Source organism: Zingiber officinale, chromosome 6B (assembly GCF_018446385.1).
Source record: "Zingiber officinale cultivar Zhangliang chromosome 6B, Zo_v1.1, whole genome shotgun sequence".
In the NCBI taxonomy this organism is placed as follows: Eukaryota; Viridiplantae; Streptophyta; class Magnoliopsida; order Zingiberales; family Zingiberaceae; genus Zingiber; species Zingiber officinale.
Genome location: NC_055996.1, coordinates 17,667,223 through 17,689,878, shown reverse-complemented (window position 1 = coordinate 17,689,878; position 22,656 = coordinate 17,667,223). Strand labels below are relative to the sequence as shown.

General features: G+C 38.5%; 1 protein-coding gene across 6 annotated transcripts; it reads right to left on the bottom strand.

Moving 5' to 3' along the window:
• Nucleotides 1-17,284: 17,284 nt before the first annotated feature.
• On the bottom strand, nucleotides 17,285-22,439 carry LOC121992164. Of its 6 annotated transcripts, none has more exons than XM_042546348.1 (5): nucleotides 20,087-22,439; nucleotides 18,243-18,815; nucleotides 18,068-18,160; nucleotides 17,816-17,926; nucleotides 17,285-17,569 (listed from the first exon to the last, which is right to left on the bottom strand). In XM_042546348.1, the coding sequence occupies exon 1, from the start codon at nucleotides 22,300-22,302 to the stop codon at nucleotides 20,233-20,235; it is 2,070 nt and encodes a 689-aa protein (XP_042402282.1). In that variant the 5' UTR covers nucleotides 22,303-22,439; the 3' UTR covers nucleotides 17,285-17,569; nucleotides 17,816-17,926; nucleotides 18,068-18,160; nucleotides 18,243-18,815; nucleotides 20,087-20,232. The 6 variants fall into 6 exon arrangements, with proteins under 6 accessions (XP_042402282.1, XP_042402283.1, XP_042402280.1 ...); XM_042546349.1 differs by having other exon boundaries at nucleotides 18,724-18,815; XM_042546346.1 differs by having other exon boundaries at nucleotides 18,068-18,815.
• Nucleotides 22,440-22,656: the final 217 nt, after the last annotated feature.

Genomic DNA, 22,656 nt, shown 5'->3' with positions numbered 1-22,656 from the left:
GGGTATGGTTATCCAAACAATTTGATATGAAGGACTTAGGAGATTGTGCACACATTCTTGGGATCAAAGTTATAAGGGATCGTAAGAAAAGAATGTTGTGTCTATCCCAAGCTTCATATATAGATACAATCCTTGCTCGTTTTAGCATGCAGGATTCCAAGAAAGGTTTCTTACCTTTTAGGCATGGAGTAGCTCTATCTAAAGAGATGTCTCCGAAGACATCAAAGGAGATAGAGGACATGAAAGCAGTTCCTTATGCTTCAGCTGTAGGAAGCCTAATGTATGCAATGCTATGTACGAGACCTGATATCTGTTTTGCCGTGGGCATGGTCAGTAGATATCAGAGTAACCCTGGACAAGGACATTGGACTGCGGTAAAGCATATATTAAAGTACCTGAGAAGGACTAGAGATTATGTGCTAGTTTACCAAGCAGACGATCTGCTCCCTGTGGGTTACACGGATTGATTTCCAATCAGATAGGGATAACAGTAAGTCTACATCAGGCTATGTGTTTACTTTAGGAGGTGGAGCCATTTCATGGAGGAGTGTTAAGCGAATGCGTTTCGGACTCAACCATGGAAGCGAAGTATAGCAGCCTCTGAGGCAGCTAAAGAAGCAGATGGCTCAGGAACTTTCTAATGGACTTAGATGTGATTCTGGTTTGCCCAAAATCATCACAATTTATTGTGATAATAGCGATTGCAAACTCGAAGGAACCACGAGCTCATAAGGCAAGTAAACATATAGAGTGCAAGTACCACGATACGAGATATCGTGAGCGAGGAGAAGTTGTCATCGCCAAGATTGCATCAGTGGATAACTGCGATCCTTTCACTAAGGCCCTTCCGAAAGCTTCGATCGGCATGTGGAGGAATGGGAATCGGATGTATGGTAGAAGATATGGCGACTTAGTCATTAGTATAAGTGGGAGATTGTTGGAGTGTATCTTGAAAGCCTAAGCTTTGTAAACATTCATTATGAATAAAGAATCACATTTGGTCTAATTATCTACATTTATTTGTAGTTGTTCATTTAATTTATATTGTAGATAACATAGTATGTGGTGTCACATACGGAAGATGATGTTATCAGTACCTTATAAATTATAAAGCTCACGACCAGAATGGAAAGGAACAAACCATTAGAAGGTCGTAGTGTAATTAGGTATTAGTTTATCTTGACTATATAATTACACTAGTACACTCAGAGTGTATTGAGTAGGACCATTTGAGGTCGTTTCTTTTATACTGACTTTATAAAGGAACAAAGACCTCGGTTATTATGGAAGTGTGTGCTCTTAATCCTAATATAATAACAAGCACATATATTTGATATTTATTTCTTTAATTTATCAATGGGTGAGATTTAGTTCGATGAATCAATAAGCCCGATAAATTGGGAAATGATATCACTTATAGTGTGTGTTGTTGATTATAGAAGGAAACTGTGTCCTAGAGATACTAGGTTGATAATGTCCCCAAGAGGAGCTCATAAGGATTGTCATGTTAAACCCTGCAGGTGGACTTAGTCCGACATGACGATAAGGTTGAGTGGTACTATTCTTGGACTTAGACATTAATTAAATGAGTTGTCAGTAACTCACTTAATTAGTGGACATTCGATATCTTAAACACAGGGAGACTAACACACTCATAATAAGAAGGAGCCCAAAATGTAATTTGGGATTGGTGCGGTAGTTCAATGATAGTTCTCTAGTGGAATGAATTATCATTGATAAAATTAAGTTGTGTGTTCGGGGCGAACACGGGATGCTTAATTTTATCAGGAGACCAAAACCAACTCCTCCTCTCGGTCCCTATCATAGCCTCTTATTTATAGAGTTCTATACCCACCTATACCCACCTTCTATACCCACCCAATAGGGGCCGGCCAAGCTAGCTTGGGAACAAGCTAGGGCCGGCCTAGGTATAAAATTGGGTGGCCGGCCCTAGCTTGAACCCAAGCTAGTAGGGCCGGCCAAATTAAATTAAAAAAGAAATTTAATTTTAATTTTTATTATTATGTGGAAGATATAATTTAAAGAGAATTAAAATAAAATATCTCTCTTGTAAAAGATCTACAAAAGATTAAAGAAAGAGATTAGATCTCTTTCCTTATTTGTAGATTGGAGAGATGTTTTATTTTTCTCTTTAAAATTATTCACATGATAATAAAATTAAAATTATAGAAATTTCCTTTATCAACCATGAAGAGATTTTAAAGAGAAATTTTATTTTTAAAATTTCCGAAACAAATTAGGAAGTTTTAATTGTTGATTAAAACTTGTCCAATTTGTTCTCCAATGATGTGACCATTGAAGTTTGATTTGGAAAATTTATTTTATTTTTCTAAATTAAATCATGTCAAGGAAATTGAGGAAATTTTATTGTAATTAAATTTCCTAATTTGCCTAGGCCAAGGAATATAAAAGAAGGGGTGAGGGTGCCTTCATGGGATAACCCTTATTATTTCTCTTCCTCTCTTATTCTTTGGTGTGGCCGGCCAACACCCTTCCCTCTCTTCTTCTTGTGGTGGCCGAACCTCTCCCTCTCCCTTGGAGCTCTTGTGGTGGCCGGATACTACTCGGAGAAGAAGAAGAAGAAGGAGAAAAAGCTAGCATCTCTTGGAGCTTGGTTAGTGTTTTGATTTTCTTCCTTGGTGAAGCTTCCTCTTTGTTGGCCGAACCTAGCTAGGAGGAGAAGAAGGTGATTGGTGGTTTCTCGTCTCGGAAGATCGTTGCCCACACAACGTTCGAGGTTAGAAGAGGAATACGGTAGAAGATCAAGAGGTCTTTCTAGAAGGTATAACTAGTAGTTTTTCCTTTTCCGCATCATGCTAGTTATTTATGGAAATAATACCAAATACAAGAGGCTTACGTTCTAGAATTTCGAATATGTTTTTCGAAGTTGTGTTCTTTTGTTTCTTTCTTTTCCTTGTGATTTGATTGTTCTCTTTGGTTAACCTAAAGTTATTTTAGGAAATTAAATATTAGCTTTCTATTAAAGGTTTTGTCTAGTCGGTGGTGGTTGCTCCCATATCCAAGAAGGTCATGTACCTCGCCACGTCAGTACTGGGAACCTTTTATGGAAATTAATATTTAATGGAATTAATAACTTAAGGAGACTTGGGTCGAACGTGTTAAGTTCCGCAGGAGATCCAAGTCAAAACCTAAAAGAACAAATAGATTAAGTTTTGGATCAAACGTGTTAAGTTCCGCAGGCGATCCAAAATTTAATTTAAAAGAACACATGGTAGCTAGGAAAATGTTCAGACCTTTGTACAAAATTTTTGTACAGTGGAACCTATAGGTTTTCCAAGTAGCAACCAACATGGGTACCTCCTGGGCACCCGGACCCAAGTTTCCAGCAGACTCCTTCCTGCAAGAAAAACTTTAGTCCGAGACAATTATGCCCTGCAACACAGATTGTTAGCACAATTCATTGTTTAACACAAATGAGTATGACTTAGATTCAGTCTTTCTAAGACAGAATCTAGTCACGATCTCAACTTAGATTTCTGAAATGGATCTAAGTTGGATCAACGCCTAAGTTCCCTTCCCGGGAACGCATCCTCACAGCCACTCTCCTCCAGTGACTTACCTTTACTTATTTGTCAAACGTCCGGTCAGCCCTTCGACCCGTCTAGATTTCTCGCCATCTATCCGATTAACCCGTCGACCTAGCTGGACTTCGTGCCAAACGTCTGGTTAGCTCGTCGACCCGTTTGGACTTCATGCCAGCTATCCGGTCGACCCGTTGACATAGCTGGGCTTCGTGCCAGACATCCGGTCAGTCCGTCAACCTGTCTGGGCTTCTCCTACACACTCGATCAGAGTGTTAATTAACAACAAAACTAACTTAACCTATTTTATCATTCATCAAAACATGGGTTAGATCGTTAGTGCTAACCGCACCAACACGTTTCTGCCTCTAAGCTGAAAGGTGGAAAGAAGAAGAAGAAACAAGTTGATTCGGCAAAGAAAGTGATTTGACCTTTAGGGACTGGGTCGCAGGCAGGTGTGAAGAAGCTGAAAGGTAAGTGCTTCACATGCAAGCAGTCTGGACATTGGAAGGTGAACTGTCCTCGCAGAAAGGAAAACAACAAAGGTATATCCTATTCATTAGTTGTTGAAACATATTTAGCGGTGTTATCTACCAGTACCTGGTGTGTAGATACGGGAGCCACTGATCATGTCTGCAATTCATTGCACGGGTTCCAGGAAACCAGAGACTACATGAAGGGGAGATCACCGTCTATATGGGCAATGCTATGAGAGTGGCGGCTGTTGTAGTGGGAGATGTTTATTTATCTTTTGATAGGAATAAAACTTTGATTTTAAAAAATTATCTTTACGTACCATGTTTTAGAAAGAACTTGGTTTCAGTTTCTAAATTATTTATGGATGGATATTCTATTTCTTTTGATGACAAAGTGATTGTCAAGAAAAATAGAGTGATTATCTGTTCTGGTGCGTTAGTTAGCAATTTGTATACTCTTAATCCAATAACTCCCACGATGCAACAAATGGAAATTAATAACACATCTTCTAATTCTAATAAGAGAAAGCAACTTTCGAAAATGAACCAAACATATCTTTGGCATCTAAGGTTGGGTCATATTAACTTGGGTAGCATTCAAAGGTTAATAGCCGATGGACCTTTGGGTTCATTGGTAGTGGAAAACTTTCCGACCTGCGAGTTTTTCTTGGAAGGAAAAATGACCAAGAGACCTTTTAAGGCAAAGGGGTATGGAGGCAAAAAAGTGTTGGAATTGGTTCATTCTGATTTGTATGAGCCTATGACTATCCAGGCAAGAGGTGGTTTCTAATATTTTGTCACTTTTATAGACGACTATTCAAGATATGGGTACATTTACTTGATGTGCCGCAAGTCTGAGTGCTTTGATAAGTTCAAAGAGTACAAGGTTGATATAGAGAAACGTCATGGTAAAAGTATCAAGACACTACGGTCTGATCGTGGTGGAGAGTACCTCTTAGGAGAGTTTAGGAGTTACTTATTAGAGGCCAAGATTCAATCCCAATTGTCTGCACCTAGTACACCCTAACAGAATGGTGTGGCGGAACGAAGGAATAAAACTCTTATAGAAATGGTTAGATCAATGATGAGTTATTCAGAATTACCAAATTCATTTTTGGGATATGCTCTAAAAACGGCGGCGTACATTCTGAACTTGGTACCTTCTAAGTTAGTACCCTCTACTCCCACAGAATTGTGGAATGGGTGTAAGCCTAGTTTGAAACACATTCAGATTTGGGGTAGTCCAGCACATGTGCTGAAGGGAGACACTGATAAGTTGGAATCACGTACAGAAGTTTGCTTGTTCGTGGGATATCCTAGAGGAACGAAAGGTGGTTTGTTTTATAGTCCTAAAGATCAGAAGGTCATTGTTAGCACCAATGGTCGATTTTTAGAAGAGGACTATGTAATGAACCACAAGCCCATGAGTAAAATTGTTCTTGAGGAAATAAGAGAGGGCACTTCTACTTTAGTACCAACGGTACAAGATGAGATGCCGCAAGTAACTGCAACACGTGTCACAAATGATGCACAATTACAGTTAGTGCCTCGTCGTAGTGGGAGGCTTGTTAAACAACCTGAAAGATTAATGTTTTTGGGAGAGTCTTCGGACTTGATCCCTGGGGAATATGAAGCTGATCCCTAGACATATGATGAAGCACTCCAAGATAAAGATGTAGCATCTTGGCAAAGTACAATGAACTCTGAAATAGAATCTATGTATTCTAATCAGGTCTGGGAGCAGTGTCCGGATGAGTCTTGTGTATACAAGAAAAGTGACGAAAATGTAGTGGTATTTCTTGTACTATACATAGATGACATTTTGCTCATTGACAATAATGTTAAAGTGTTGTCAGACGTAAGGATATGAATGCCCAAGTAGTTTGATATGAAGGACTTGGGAGAATGTGGACATATTATTGGGATCAAAGTAATAATGAATCATAAGAAAAGGATGTTATGCTTATCCCAAGCTTCATACATCGATACTATCCTACCTCGTTTTAGCATGCAAAACTCCAAGAAAGGTTTTCTACCTTTTCGGCATGGAGTACCTTTATCTAAAGAGATGTGTCCTCTAACATCAAAGGAGATAGAGGAGATGAAGGTAATTCCTTATGCTTCGGCTGTAGGAAGCTTAATGTATGCGATGCTATGTACGAAATCAGATATCTGTTTTACTGTGGGCATAGTTAGCAGATATCAAAGTAACCCAGGACTGGGGCATTGGACTGTCATAAAGCATATATTAAAGTACCTGAAAAGGACTAGAGATCATATGCTGGTTTACCAGGCAGATGATTTGCTTCCTGTGGGTTACACAAATTCGGACTTCCAATCAGATAGGGACAATAGTAAATCAACCTCGGGGTATGTGTCTACTTTGAGAGTTGGAGCCATAGCATGGAGGAGTGTTAAGCAGAAATGTGTTTCAGACTCCACTATAGAAGCTGAGTATGTGGCAGCCTCTGAGGCAGCCAAAGAAGCTGTATGGCTCAAAAACTTCTTAATGGACTTAGATGTGATTCTTGGTATACCCAAAGTTATCACAATTTATTGTGGCAATAGTGGTGTAGTAGTAAACTTGAAGGAACCACGAGCCCATAAGGCAAGTAAACACATTGAGCACAAGTACCACCTGATACTAGACATCGTAAACCAAAGAGAGGTTGTTGTCGCCAAGATTACATCAGCGGATAACTTGGCAGATCCTTTCACTAAGGTCCTTCCGGTGAGAGCTTTTGATAGGCATGTTGAGGGGATGAGAATCAGATGTATGGTAGCATTTATGGCAACATAGTCTTTTAGTATAAGTGGGAGATTGTTGGGATGTATAGTATAACCCTAGCTTTTGTATGAATATCTGTTTTGAAATATTTTGAAATGAGAATCACTTTGGTCAAATATTTGCATTTTATATTTACATATATGTCAATACAGTTGTCTATTTAATTTATATTGTAGATAACATGGTGTGTGGTGTCACACAGAAGATCATGTTATCAGTTCCTTATAAATTATAAATAGTATCTCACAATCAAGATGGATTGGGACAAACCATTGGAATGGTTGTATTGTAATTTGATATTAGTCTATCTTGACTATAAAATTACACTAGTACACTATGTGTGTATTGAGCAGGATTATTTGAGGTTGTTCGATTCATACGGGCTACATAAAAGAACAGAACTTCTGTTATTATGGATGTGTGCCCTCTTAATCCCTATATAATAACAAGCACATATACTTAGTATTTATTTCTTTAACTTATCAATGGGTGAGATTTATTCATTAAATCAATAGGCCCAATGAGTTGGGAGATAGTATTATTTATATGGTGTGTTGTTGATTATAGAAGGAAACTGTGTCCTAATTATTTAGGCTGATGATGCCCCCTTATGGAGCTCATAAGGATTATCATGTAAACCCTGTAGGTGGACTTAGTCTGGCATGATAATAAAGTTGAGTGGTACTACTCTTGGAATCAGATGTTAATTAATTGAGTTGTCAGTAACTCATTTAATTAACGGGCATACGATATCTTAAACACGGGGAGATTAACGCACTCAAGATAAGAAGGAGCCCATATTGTAATATGGGATTAGTGTGGTAGTTCAATAATAACCCTTTAGTGGTATGAGTTATTATTGATGGACTTGGGTTGGGTGTTCGGGCCGAACACAGGAAGCCCAAGCCCATCAGGAGACCTAAACCAATTTCTCCTCTAGGTCTCTGTTGTAGCCTCTATATAAAGCCTCGCATCCACCCATCCATAACTTGGTTTGGTTTAACTTGGATTATTTTAACTTGGTTTGATTTAACTTGGCTTGGTTTAACTTGGTTATTGAAAGAGAGATTTTTTTCTAAACAGAATTCTATTATTTTTCTTTCTTTGTAACTGACAGCAAGCTTATAAAAAGGAGTAGGTGGTGGCTCCTAAAACCTAATAATTTTCTAATTCTCCACAATCCTCTTCTCTCCTTGTGGTTGGCGCCCCTCTTCCTTTGCTAGGGCTGACGCCCCTCCTCACCTTGCTTGGGTCGCCCCTTCCTCACCTTGCAAGGGCCACCCCCTCCTCTCCTTGCTTAGGGCTGGTGCCCCCCCTTTCTCTCCTAGCTAGGGTTGGTGCCCCTTCCTAGCAATCCATTGGTGGCCGACGGCTTGAAGAAGAGGAAGAAGATTAGAAGGTGCCCCATCCTAGAGCCTCCTTTTGTAGCCGACGATTTGGAAACCGAGAAGAGAAGAAGGGTGGTGTTTGTTGGAACGAAAAGAATTTAGATATATGCACAATTGCATGATATTGTCTACTTTGAGCCTAAGTCCTCATGGTTTTGCTCTTGGGCTCTACCCAAAAGGCCTCATGCCAATGGAGATATATGTCTCTTTATAAACCCATGATCTTTCCCATGTGTTTTCAATGTGGGACTATGTTTGCAACTTTGCAACACCAACAATCCCCCCTCAAACAAAGGACCACAGGCTTCCCATGTCCGATCCTCAACTCACCAGGTCTTCCTGCCCCTCGGTCCACCCGACCTACTAGGACTTCCTTGCCTAGCCGCAACTAGGACTTCTGCCTGGTGTCTGGTCCTCTTGATCTGAACATAGGAGCCCCCACTTTCTTTGTTCGAGGTCAATATTGTACTCACATGGTTGAATCAAACCATAGCTCTTGTGCACAGTCGATGGTTAAACCTTCTGGCAGTCCGGGCTCTGATACCAATTGTTGGATCGAAAAGAATTTAGATATCTCCACAATTGCATGATATTGTCCACTTTGAGCCTAAGCCCTCATGGTTTTGCTCTTGGGCTCTACCCAAAATGCCTCATGCCAATGGAGATATCTGTCTCTTTATAAACCCATGATCTTTCCCATGTGTTTTCAATGTGGGAATATGTTTGCAACCTTGTAACACCAACAGTGTTGTCTTGGTAGATCATCACCCACACGACATCCAAGAAGAGGAGAGGAATACGACAGAAGATCAAGAGGTCTTTAGCTACAAAGAAAAGGTACAACTAGTTCTTTAATTCCGCTGCGTAATTAGTCGAGTTTTCTTTGTATCGATTTTGAATACCAACACAAAAGGGCAGCGATCTTGTACTTCGATCAAGGTGTGCTTTGATCCATCAACTTACTTGATTGATCAAACACATGTTTGATTGAACATGCGGGTTGTTAGGAATAGTTTTGTATTTGTATAATTTTTGTACAGGCAAATTTGACCAGAATGGAATTCCAACGCCTTCAATAACTATAACCTTCTAGTGCGTGAGTTGTCATTAGTCCATATATATATCAGTATGTATGAGTTCAAGTAACTCATCAACTCGTTCACCCTTTTCATAAAAAGATAACTTTGTTATCTTGCCTTTTAAATACGAATCACATGTATCTAATTCAAATAATTCAAGAACTGTAATCTTTTACAATTCAGACATACGTTTCTTGCTTATATGGCCAAGGTGAAAATGTCATGAGTAAGAGGTTAATTGATTATATATTCAAGTGCATTTATTACTAGTTTTGATATTAAATATATCATCAGTTATATCTAATGCATAGATGCTATTGCATAAAGTTCCAGTGCTATAAAAAACGTTATTCAAAGTTATATAACAACAATTGCCACTAATAGTCAAATGGAAACCTTTTCTATTTAAGCAAGAAATAGAAATAATATTCTTTATTAATGCAGGAATAAAATAACAATTATCCAGTTCTAAGACAAGTCCACTAGGAAGCTTTAACAAGTATGTTCTGATGACGACTGCAACAACCTTTGCTCTATTCCCAACACAGACTTGATCCTCCCTTGATGAGTCTTCTGCTATTCCTTTGCCCCTATATGTCATCACAAATATGTGAGCCACACCAGTATTCAATATCCAAGTGTTTGAAAAAATAACATGACAATCAATAACGAAAACACTTGAAGAGGATGGGGCATCGGATGCCTTATTTTTCTTCACGAACTCAAGATAAATCTTGCAGTTTCTTCGCTAGTGTCTCATCTTGTCACAATGATGGCATGAACCCTTTTATGCTGGTTCTACTATCTTAGTTTTTTTTACTCTTCCCCTTAGTCTAATGTTTTGCCTTCTTTTTAGAACTTTTCTTGGAGGAGTCTACTAACATCATAATTTTCTATTCACCTTTAACAGACTAATTAATTTTTGCATAAATATCGGGTTGTTAACACATTAACAAGTATATATCAAATGCATATAACCTAATTTCATCTCTATCCACATTGATCATAGCTTTGTCATAAAAAATCAATGTTTCAAGTTTAAAACTAATCCGAATCATGAGATTGCATCTCTATGGTTTGAACATATTTAGTTTTAAGTTGAGCTTGACTTTGGCCAACAACTCAAACAAGAACTTAAACTCTGGTTCTTACCATATTAACGGAAAGTGTATATTTTAATATTGTGTAAGAGATTTGGTTTGATCTACATCATGCAAATATTCTATTTACATGACATTATACACATGACATAAATGATGACATGACACATTACACGTATGACATAAATGATGACATGACATATCACACGCATGATATAGCATGACACATCACACATACGACAAGATCTAATCACATCACACACATGATAAAATCTAATTATGTCATAATTAATGCATCTACATGATATATAATATGGCATGGGCATGCCATATAATATGGCATGGACATGACATAAATTTAAAATGTTATAATTCTATTTTAGAAATAAAAATATGTCATAAATCTGATTTTAATAAATCAAGATTTATTTAATCAAATTAGAAAATTAATTTCTAAATTTAATTAACATATTTCATCTAGAATCTTTCTATCAATAATTTTTTTTTAAAATTATTTTAGAAATAAATTTCTAAATTAATTTTCTAACCATTTAAGGAATCAATAATTAATATTTCATAATTTATTACAAAATAATTCAAATTTATATTTTTATAATTTTTTAAATCTTTTCAAATTTAGTACTTTCAAACAATTTAGAAAATTTCTAAAAATAGAATATTTTAATAAATTCAACAATTTTAGAAAAGATAATTTCTATAATTTAATTCAGAATATCTCAAATCTAGATTTGTAAAGAATTTTAGAATATTTCTAAATTTGGTATTACCTAACAAATTAGAAAATTTTCTAAAAATAGAATATTTTTTAAAATTCTAGAAAATTTCATAAATGATAAATGATAATTTTTAAATTAGCAGAATATTTCTAAATTTAGTTTTCGAAAATATTTCAGAAACTTTCAAAAAGTAGAATTTCCTAACAATTTAGGAAACTTCTAAAAATAGAATTTTTTTAATAATTCCATAAAAATCTCAAAAATTAATTACAACACTAACTAAAACTGTAAAATAATTTTATAATCATTAAGCACGATTGGGTTCTGATACTATTGTTAGGATATGTCCGATGCGATGTATGCTAAAAATATATTTTGTAAAATGTACAGCAGAATACTTAACGATAAATAAATTAATTTATTATATCACACACATCACACACATCACGCACATGCAAGATACAATCGTGTAGACAAGATCATAAAGCAAAACGAAATCGAATAACAATTATTCTAGGTATACCTTAAGATGACCTGTAACGAGAAGGACATCAACCTTTTGCGACATTATTGCACCTCACTTCTATTCGTATTCACACCTATCTCTTCGAGACAACTCTAAGAGAACAAGTTTCGCCTTTGAAAGGTACTAGCCATGAGCAAAGGAGAAAGATCAAGAAGAAGCAAAAGGAAGATCTTCCTTTAGGGGCTCACGACAACAAGAGGAGACCCTCTTGTTGTGGTCGGTGACAAGATAGAGGGAGAGGGAGAAAGGTATTGGATTCAAGTTTTCAAAACCTAATCAAGCCAATATAATGAATTATGTATTAATTCTCTTTTAATCATATCAATATATAGTCCTCTTTAATGAGTTGGATTAGAAAGCCCAAATCCAACCCATTATGCCTTAATAAAAAATTAGCCCATTAACCCCTTGGTTTGGTTCACAATTAAATCAAGTTGATTTATGGATAAACCAAATTGGTTCATGACTAAACCAAATAGGGAACAACTCTTTCATAAGAGATGTAACTCATCCGCGCTTTTGTTCCAAAAAATATTTTCATATTTATCTTATATATGGTTCAACCAAATATTTATCTCTTGATCTGAGAATCCTGTTCTCTAACTTATTTTACGTCTTTTAGAGACTTATAGTGTATGTGACTCAATAGGTTCTCGATTTATCTTAGTTATCCATAATTAACTACTTAATCATGGAACAATTTGAGTGACACCTAGTAGTACATAATGATCACCAATTAAATAAAAAATCACAGTTGATGTCAAAACTAATTATGAACCCTTCAATAGCTATATAGTGAGTCATATCTCGTACCTTTAACTCATCTTATACTCACTTGATTTAGGACATGGTCTATGCGTCTGCCCCCACTAGACTGACTACGTCACACATAGTCCAACTAATACTTATTCGTTCTGTAAATTCAAATTACTTGTACATGTGTACAAGAGTCCCATACTCTTACATGTGATGCTTTGACTAAATATTTTGAATAATAATCTTAACGAGTGGTTATAGGGTATACGTTTCCTTGTAAGGAGTGGTGAATCCTCTGTGAGATCTCCAAACATCTTCGGACACTTCGACTTATATCCAATCATCTCGGGTTTACACCTTCAAAAGATGTTTACTTAAGATGTCAAAGTATAAGTCTTCATGACCAAGATGACTTGTATACCTCAAGTCAAAGAAAACTTGCACTTGAGATGCAATAAGAACTTCACAGACATATTCATATATGTAGAAAATCTTATGAAATCTTTCAGTAAGTCACTTCAATGAACCAATTGTCATAACTAGCATATACGTTTAACTCTCAACATCCTAATGTCTTCAGCTAGTGAGAAACAGTTGCTTGGCCGAACCAAGGAGTATAACCGGTGCCAGTCTTACAAAATTGATGATGTCCAAATGCGCCAAATTGACAACTAGGGGAATTCCAATACGTTCATAATTGCACATGTAGAGATAATCACAAGTTATGATCTAATCACAAATCCTTTCATGTTATGAATTATATTACTGATATTCAGTAAATGAGTTTAAGACTATTCAAACATATAATATGCACTCAAATAGTGAATCTATATTTATCAAATAAATAGTAAAACTATAAGGCGAAAAGAAATTGCACGTGTCGAATGGATCATAGAGGGGAGAGTTTCCTTACAAACAATTCGCGCTAAAATTGATCATTGTTCCTATAAAATTTGAACTATTTATGGAGTATTAGGTGGCGTTTGGTTTAGAGGTTTGGGAATGAGGGAATGGATTCATTCCCAAACTTTGTGTTTGGTTGATGCGAATGAAATCAAGATTTTGGAATGAAATCCAAAAATTTGGGTATGGATGAAACCCACCACCCTTTGGGTTTTGATGGAATGAGAATAAAAATTAAGTTTTTGACGAAAATACCCTTAGTATATTTGTTCAATTTTTCTTTCATTTCACTCTCTCTCATCATACTTTCTCTCTCATCATACTTTCTCTCTCCTCATTCTATCATCACATTTTCTCTCTTAACATACTTTCTCTCTCCTGATTCTCTCTCATCACACATTCTCTATCATTTTCTCTCTATATTCTCTCTCATCACACACACTCTCTCATATTTTATCTCTCTTCATTCTCTCCTCATTTTTCATCATATTTTCTCTCTCTTCAATCTCTCTTACCATACTCTCTCTTCATATTTTATCTCATCACACTTTCTCTCTCTTCATTCTCTTCCATCACTCTCTCTCTCCTCATTCTCTCTCATCACACATTCTCTACCATTTTCTCTCCGTATTCTCTCTCATCACACACACCCTCTCTCATTATTTTCTCTCTCCTCAATCTCTCTTACCATACTCTCTCTCTCCATATTTTCCCTCATCACACTTTCTCTCTCTTCATTCTCTTCCATCACACTCTTTCTCCTCATTTTCTCTCATCACACTTTCCCTCTCTTCATTTTTTCCATCACACTTTCTCTCTCATCACATTTTCTTATCATACTTTCTCTTCTCAATCTCTCATTTTCTCTTATCACACTTTCTCTCTCTTCATTTTTTTCCATCACTCTCTCTCTCAACACACTTTCTCTCTCATAATACTTTTTCTCTTCTCAATCTCTCCTATCACGCTCTCTCTTCTCATTTTCTCTCATCACACTTTCCCTCTCTTCATTTTTTCCCATCACACTTTTTCTTTCATCACACTTTCTCTCTTATCATATGTTTCTCTCACATTCAACTTTATCTTCTATCTAATTTTTTCTCTTATTTTCTTCTAAGGGTAAAAAAGGAAATTTAAGTTCATTCCGATTGAAAATATTCAACTAACCAAACATTATTTTTAGGAATGACACCCAAGCTCATACCCATTTCCATTCCACAATACTATGATACTTATTCCCATTCCGATTCCTAGGAGAGAACCAAACACCACCTTAGGCATCAAAATTTAGATATTTTGGGAGGAGTAATAATAGACTTTTATTTGTCTTTCCTTTCTATTGAGTGATAGAATAAAAAATTATAAACTTGTTCATTTTTTTCTATTGTTTTAGGACATTTCTCAAAATCTGAACCCTACTTTACTAGAGTCTGACAAGCATGCCAACCAAGTGGAGCCGCAACAAGTACCTACCTGCCCCTTTTTTTGATCAACCATCGATTTCCCCAACTGAACCACAACCCCATACATTAGTGAGCAACAATACTGCAGCGACATCAGTTTGTGTAGCTCCCAACCCAAACAAGCAGTACCAAAGATGAAAAAGTATACCAAAGACAACAATGATGAGACAGAGGCAAGTGCTGAACCAGATAAGTGAGATGCACCTCAAGACACTGAGGGAAGCTTCTACTCAAATACAGTGGTCGTATCAACCTCAAGGACAGATTCACAATGTAGCAATATCGAAGAAACTTTAGTCGCAACGTCTTCCTCCTTGGCTAGTAGTGAGCAAGAATAGCATGTACCTCCTACTATCAAACAACGGGAACAAACATAAGGTGTCCAAACCAAAGCATAAAGATCATGTTATGGAATATACTGGGCTTCCACAAAGCCCCTTAAACAAAAAGGAGTCTAGCACCTCCTTCAACAACGTCGACTTATTGCCCTTGGACTTATAGAGATCAAATTATCAGAAGGGGACATCAATCCTGCCCTCATTCGACGATTTCCAAGTATGGGGATCACTCATGACCTTGGTTTCTCTAATCATGGATGCATGTTGGTGCTATGGGACATGCAACTAGCAGATTTGGATGTCATCCAAACCGAGGAACAACTCCTACACTATCAAGCGCGCTCCATGACATCCGGAAAACATGTATTGATTTCCTTCATCTATGGGCTGCACAATGTTGTACATAGACGACTGTTGTGACAATCTCTCACAGATTTAGGGAATAGCATTAGTGAGCCATTGATACTAGGTGACTTCAATGCCCCATTGACAATCCAAGATAAAGTGGGAGGCATGTCCGTTACACACTATGAACTACGAGATCTTGAGGTCATGGTTCAGAGCTACAATCAAGTTGATCTACAATCAACCGAACCGATTTATGTGGACAAACGGCTTGGTCTCTTACATATTGGGCTGTGCTTTGGTCAACGACCAATGGTTACTTGAAGAGTACCAAAGCTTTTGAGGAAATATGCGAGGAAGACGATCTCTCCAAGATGTGTCCTGAAACTTAAACTCCGCATTTGACATAGTGGACTGGAGTTTCTTGATAATCGCCCTTCGTGGATTTGGATTCAGCAACAGTACATCGGTTGGATTTTGGAGTGCATCATCACAGTTCCCTATTTGGTGGGGATCACTGGAGCCATGTACGACTTCTTCAAAGGGGCACGGGGTCTCCACCCGGGTGATCCACACTCACTGTTCCTCTTTGGGCTATGCTTGGAGGTCTTCTCGTGGTTGATCAAATCAGCCTCCATGAAGCATGAATTCCACTTCCATTTGATGTGTGCCGGCACAAGTTTCATCCATTTGGCATATACAGATGACCTACTCCTTTTTGTATGAGATGATGAGTCCACCATCACCTTGATCGCGGATTGTATTGCAGACTTTGGAGACAAGGCAGGGCTGCAATCGAACCTCAACAACTCTAGCATGTACGTTGCAGGGGTTAATGACCACACAACATGCAAATTACTAGATTTCAGTGAGGTTCCTTCCCTTGTCTATATTTCGGCATTCCACTTGCTACGGAGAAGTTACGGACCTGCAACTACGGAACCTTGGCAGAGGCAACTATGCATAGATTAGCATCATGGCCAAAGCAAACATTATCTTATGCCGGTAAGCTTGAATTGGTGAAGATCGTCTTGCAAGGTGTGGAATGTTTTTGGCTGTCGATCTTATCGATCCCTTGCACCGTGATAGACAAGCTATATGAGATGTGTAAATTGTTCGTGTGGTCCTCTTAGCATCCACCAATCTCTTGGACCAACATGTGTTTAGCTAAAGAGGATGGTGGATATGGGCTTCATGATCTATGCTCATGGAATTCAGCCCTACTCAACAAAGCATTGTGGAATGTTTACCAGGAAAAAGATTCCCTTTGGGTGAAGTGGATTCAACATCGGTACCTCCAGAACATAGATTTATGGGATTGGAAAGCTAAGGTATCATATTCACCCCTTATCAAGAGACTACTACATATCAGGGACCTTATTCAAGCCAAAATCGGATCTAAACTGCAAAGGACAACCACACTAAAGAGTTGATCAAATCTAGATAGCAACACAGTTCTACAGCAGCCTATACATTTTTTAGGCCTAAGAGTGAGATCAAAACATGGTCAACTGTTGTACAAAACTCATACCTCATATGGAAGCACCAATTCACATTATGATTCCTTGCGAATGGACAGCTCCGCACCACAGACAGATTATCATACATAGAAAATAAAATCTATCTTCTTTGTCAACAGCCAGATGAATCTCTGGACTATACCTACTTTGGATGCATCATAAGCAAAGCTCTTTGGGACAAGGTCAAAGCCTAACTACACATCAGACAAAATTTAGGCATGTCCAAACATATGTTGAAAGTTTTCCATCGAAGATTCCGGTGATTGCACATTGACCAAAGCTCAGCATTTAGACATGTCTGGTAGATTTACTTTAGCAAGTACGGAATAAATGTCTCTATGAGAATGATGTCCCCAACATAGAGAGGATATTTCAAAAGATACAAACACATATTTTCTACTTTTTAGGTGTCTAACATATACCCCTTTCATGATTTATAACACAATTCACCGTCATTCAATTTTTTTTTTTAAAAATTACACAAACAAGTCAAGAGGCCTTCAGATGCTTGGCCACCCTACATAGAGAATACAGTCCACTCAGTGGTGACCTTTGACCTCAGCTTGTTGGTGAGACTTTGCATTAGCCTACAGAAAAAACACAGATCACTAGAGATCATGCAATTATTAGCATATACGGGTGAATTATATATCCATTCTATGCATTTAGTCCTTGTCCTAATATAAAAGATAAAAAAAAGGGATAGTCTTCATGAAAACTATGTCAGATAAAGCTTATGAAAATAAATGAATTCAATTTCACGTGCCCACGTCCAAATCACCAGCAATGTCAAAGAGCTCAATGATTAATTCTCTACCCAACACTAGTGTTACCTGGGTCGATCAAATTACAGGATAGATGCAATTCACGAATAGGTTTTTGCAGGCAAGACAATTTGAAAGCATAAAAGTCATGCCGCCGCTTATAGTTGATGCCCAGAAATCCTGCAAGCAAGAAGTGATAAGGGGGCAAGGGACGATTGACTCTAAAAAGGTAAATTAAAGAAAATATCAAAAAAAAATTGTCAAAGTAAATAATTTGCAATATTAAACAAGTATAGCGTATTCCCGCGGTAAATGACTAACCACCATCAACTGAGGTTCCACCATGGCGTCTAAATTACAAAGCTAGCTGGAAGATAAGGAGGAATGTGTTACCATTGTCACAACGCTGTCAACCTGAGAGAACAAAATAATTTATTTTGTTATGGTCAAAAGCTGACCCAAAATGCTTTAACTGATTAATAGGTTATACACTCACTTAAATCTCCTAACTCACTTAATTAGCTCACAATTTCCCCATGTGAGTCTAAACTAAGGAGGCAAAATCATGGGAGATAAAACCAAACCCATGTCTCAGAATCATCCATAATCAACGGCTGTGACAACATCAGATTCCCAGACCAATGAAAGATGTGCCATTACAATGACATCCCTTTCCTATCCTCTTCGTGGCTACAATTTAGGTTCATTCCAAATACCAATATGTTGGTGCAATCATGGTTTTGATGTTTGGGCTAATTTTGAGTTAGCAAATATTAAAGATTTCACATGTCAAGTATTGTAGGTACAATGGTGTAAATCTAAAATAGACAAGAACCAGGGTTCATAATTTTTTAATCTCCCAACAAGATCAGAGAAAGTTTGAAATGACAAAGTTAACTGAGACATGAGCCAATGAGAATACAATTATGGTGATACAAGGGCCACAGAAACAAGTTGCTGCAAAGAAAAAAGCATACTGATGATACGATGCTCATGTTTTGGTGCAAAGAAGTTTGGTACTCATAATACAGATTTGGGTCAACAATGGATGCTAACAACCAACAAAGAACTGCAATTGTCAAAAATAAACCAAACATTAGCAGGGTGTACAAAAATAGACGAGCTTCTGAAATACAATACCTTACATTTAACTACCCAAGTAATTGGAATACACAAGAGCATGGTATATAAGAACATCATTATATAGATGAATATGCTAATTAATTATTTTCAAGGCCAGAATTTTGTGCCTTCTACCGGTTGCTTTATCTTACACAACTGTACAACCTATACATTTGTCTGAGATCTCAATTTTGAAGGTACCTAACATTGTATGCCCATGCAGTCAAGTTTTAGTAATTCCTTGGGTTTTCCCCAGGTTCTATGCATATTGTATTTTGCAAATTTAGGTACTTGTTGTAGCATGATTGGTTCGGGCAATATCCTATTTTATCAACGTGCATTGTTATGTAGTTGCAGTTTCCTATTTGAATTAGCTTCAATTGTCCTATCTAGAAGTTTGCACAATTCAAGAGGCTGTGAGATCCATCTAAAATGCAATTTCTAGTATATGTCTTCTTTTAATCTTATGTATCTGAAGTTGTTCAATCCAAGAAGTAACCAAAAAAATATAAAATCACAAACACCTATGCAATTTCAACTCTTTTAATCTTATCAGTGTGAACTTTATAGAAGTTATCTTATGTATCTGGTTTTATTTCTTTCGTGCGTCTCTCTGTTTTGGACCGGATAACAGCTGCTATCTAGTTTGGTTTGGATGGCTTGTGTTGCAGCTGCTCTTTTCAGTTTGAGTTGTATGTATTTCTGCATTCTAGCTTCCAACTAGTGTTAATAGATATTTTAATTCTAGTATATCAATTCCAGCTTGTATCTGTTGTTTGATATTTTTGTATTAAAATCACTTGAAGCTATCAGTTTTCGCTGCTTTGATGCTATTTTGCTAACTACTGCCGTTGTTTTGCTAACTGTTCATATATTTATTGCTGCTTCTGCTGTTTTGCCATTCAAACTTTTATTTTATCAGTTCAGCTTGTGTATCTTGCTTATGTCCAGCTTCAAACTAGTGCTTATAAATATTCAGATTCTTTTGTATTAATTCTAGCTTGTATCTATTACTCTTGTTTTGTTATAATGGTTTAGGGTTTGACTTGAAAAGTTGCCTAACCAGGCTCAATTTATAATGGTTTAAATATGACAACCATGCAGCACAATATGTCAATATACAGAAAAGGAAAACAAAAGGAAAGGTGACAGGTAATATTATGTTTGAGCCATCAACAAAAAACAGAAATCATGTTTGAATCAATAAAAGCAACCTACCTTCATCGAACAATGAAAGCTCAGGGGAGCATCCACCTGAAACCTAATACTAATGGTAGAGTAGTAGGTCCCCAACTTTAGTATAAACAGAATTTACAGTCCTTTCCTTCAAATCTATGCGAAGGGAAACACAAGCAAACCTTGCTTCACAAGATTCTCCCATGCCTAAAACCGCCATCTGCACAATCTGTGCTAGGATCCAAGCTACCTGGTGAGTCATACCACTTGGTGCTGTCGGCATAAAAACCATCCACTTGCATCCCCACGAGACTGGAATCAGTCAAGGTTTTTAACTTTGACTCCTCATCTACACCACAACGGAGAATGCTTTTCTCATCAAAGTCACTGCAATCTTCTTTTAACAGCCACTTATCAGGCTTCATGTTCTCCCTCATAAGCAACTTCCTGTCTTGGCAATCTTCTGTCATTCTACTCCATGGCACAATAGTTCCTAGATCAGAAGCAAAGTTTGTATCCTCTTCCTCAAGTATCTCAGCTTCCTTACTAAATATACCATCATGCTTGTTAAGATGGTGAGTGCTCTCCTTTCTCCATTCTGCAACATCATCATCATCTACCATCAATGGTCCCTCAGAGTGGTGCATTCCTCCACCCAGCAGCTTCAACCTGTGCAGGATATCAGACAGCTCCTGTGCCAATGAGCCCAGTGAATCTGGATTCATTTGAGCAATTCGTTCTTCGAGCAGACCAACTTCGACCTTGAGATCCTGAACATGCTGCATAACTGCATGGCAAGGATCCCCTGTATCATCCTTGCCTATAAGACTAGGCAACAAGTCTGGGTCTGTGTCCTTCCTAATGCTGTAAGCATCTGAGTCAAATTCATAAGCACCCTTGTTCCCAACTAGCCGGTGGATGATCCTAGCATTTCCATCAAGTGGACCAGGTTCATGTCCAGTATGAATTGCATATAGCTTGAATATAGCAGTGCCTTCCTCCTGGTACACAAAAGTTTTGTCTTTATCATTGTAGTTCATAATTGGAACGATGGCCCTTATCCGGAACCCACAGCCACAACGCTTTGATTGGTATGGTTCCCTTTTCAAAACCTTAGCTTTCTTAGCTGAAGCAGATGCTGATGACGGTTCCCCTGCTCGGTGACAGGCATAGTCCTTCACCTCAGCTGTGAATGGCTTGTATCTTATATACTTTTGGCAGATGCAAAGAACTACCTTGTACTTGGCTGCAAGCTTCTGCAGACAGCATTGTACATCCTTTGCAGGCACTTCAAAGGATTCAGTGTATTCAAAACGTCGCCTTTTGGACCGTGACAAGCTGCTGCCTCCAGGAGATGCTAGTGAGGAAGATGAAGAGGAGCACACTGGACAGGAGGATACACAAACTCGGATGAATGACTCAGGGATCCCATAGAACCTAGCACCAACTGTCCACGACTGTTTTATCCGCTCCACAGTCTCCTTCAGAGCTAGGTGCCGTAGTAGGTCACGGTCCGCATGTGCGGCGGTGACAATCTCCTGCCATTGCTCCACATGCGAGACCCGATGCGATGAATTGTTCTTGAAGAAGAGCGCGGGGTGAGCGCCATCCATGTCGGCACGAAGCTTATCCTGTATCCGTTTCCATGCGGTGAGGTACGCCGTGTCCTCGTTTCGGTCCTTCCACACGGATCGCCAAGACTTTAGCACGGAACTGGGACTGGCAGCACGGATCTCATCCGCGGTGGCGAGCCGGCCTGCTAGAATACAGCGCACCATCAGGGCGTGGGATTCCCGATTAAACGTGTAAAACTGCGAAGAAACATGGGGCGCCGGATCGATGCAAAGAGAGTTGGCTGTAGCCGGGGACTGATTGCCGTCTGACAAAGTGGGCTTCCTGTCTTCAATCAGGGCTTCGTCGGGGTCTATATCCTCGTCGTCAGGGTCCTCCTCCTCCTCTTCGTCGTCATCTCGGAGGAGGGAGGAGAAGGGGGACGGCGAGTAGGCTTGGATCCCGACAGGTAGGGGATTGGGGTCGTCGTCCTCGTCGTCCATGAGGACTAATCCGTGGTTTTGATGGTGGTGGAAAGAGGATCCGAGGAGGTCAATCTCGTAGCCCACGTCGGGCGAAGGAGGAGCCCGTAAACGTGGCGGATTGTGAGTGAGGGTTTGGCGGGGGAAGGATGGGAAGGGTTGGGGCTTGACGGACGGGTTCATCGGCGTGACGGTCGGCGAGGGCGACGAGGAAGTCTTCGGCATCTTCCGAGTCGTTTCTTTGTCGTCCGCTGCTTTTTATTTCCGGGGAAATTTTTAGGGTTTTCCTTGGCCCTGGTAGCGAGTGTGGGACGATAGCAATTAGCAACGGCGGAGACGAAGCATCTTTAGTTGTTGGCGATTCCAATGGTCATAGTGAGAGTAACGCCCGTATTTCATGTGGCAAAAGGTGAAATCGTTAACTCCCAGCGTTCCCGTCGTATCTGACCCAAGGTCATCACGAAAGAGGTAAATCACAGTATCCTGAGTGAGCATGTGGCAGGTGGGGTGAGTTACACAGGGACCGGAGATTTACGCCCCGACTATCCTAAGTTTCACCCCGCGACCTCATGTGGCAAG

Excerpts from the sequence above, each read along its gene's own strand:
- LOC121992164 (XM_042546346.1), bottom strand. The coding sequence starts at position 22,302 with ATGCCGAAGACTTCCTCGTCGCCCTCGCCGACCGTCACGCCGATGAAC.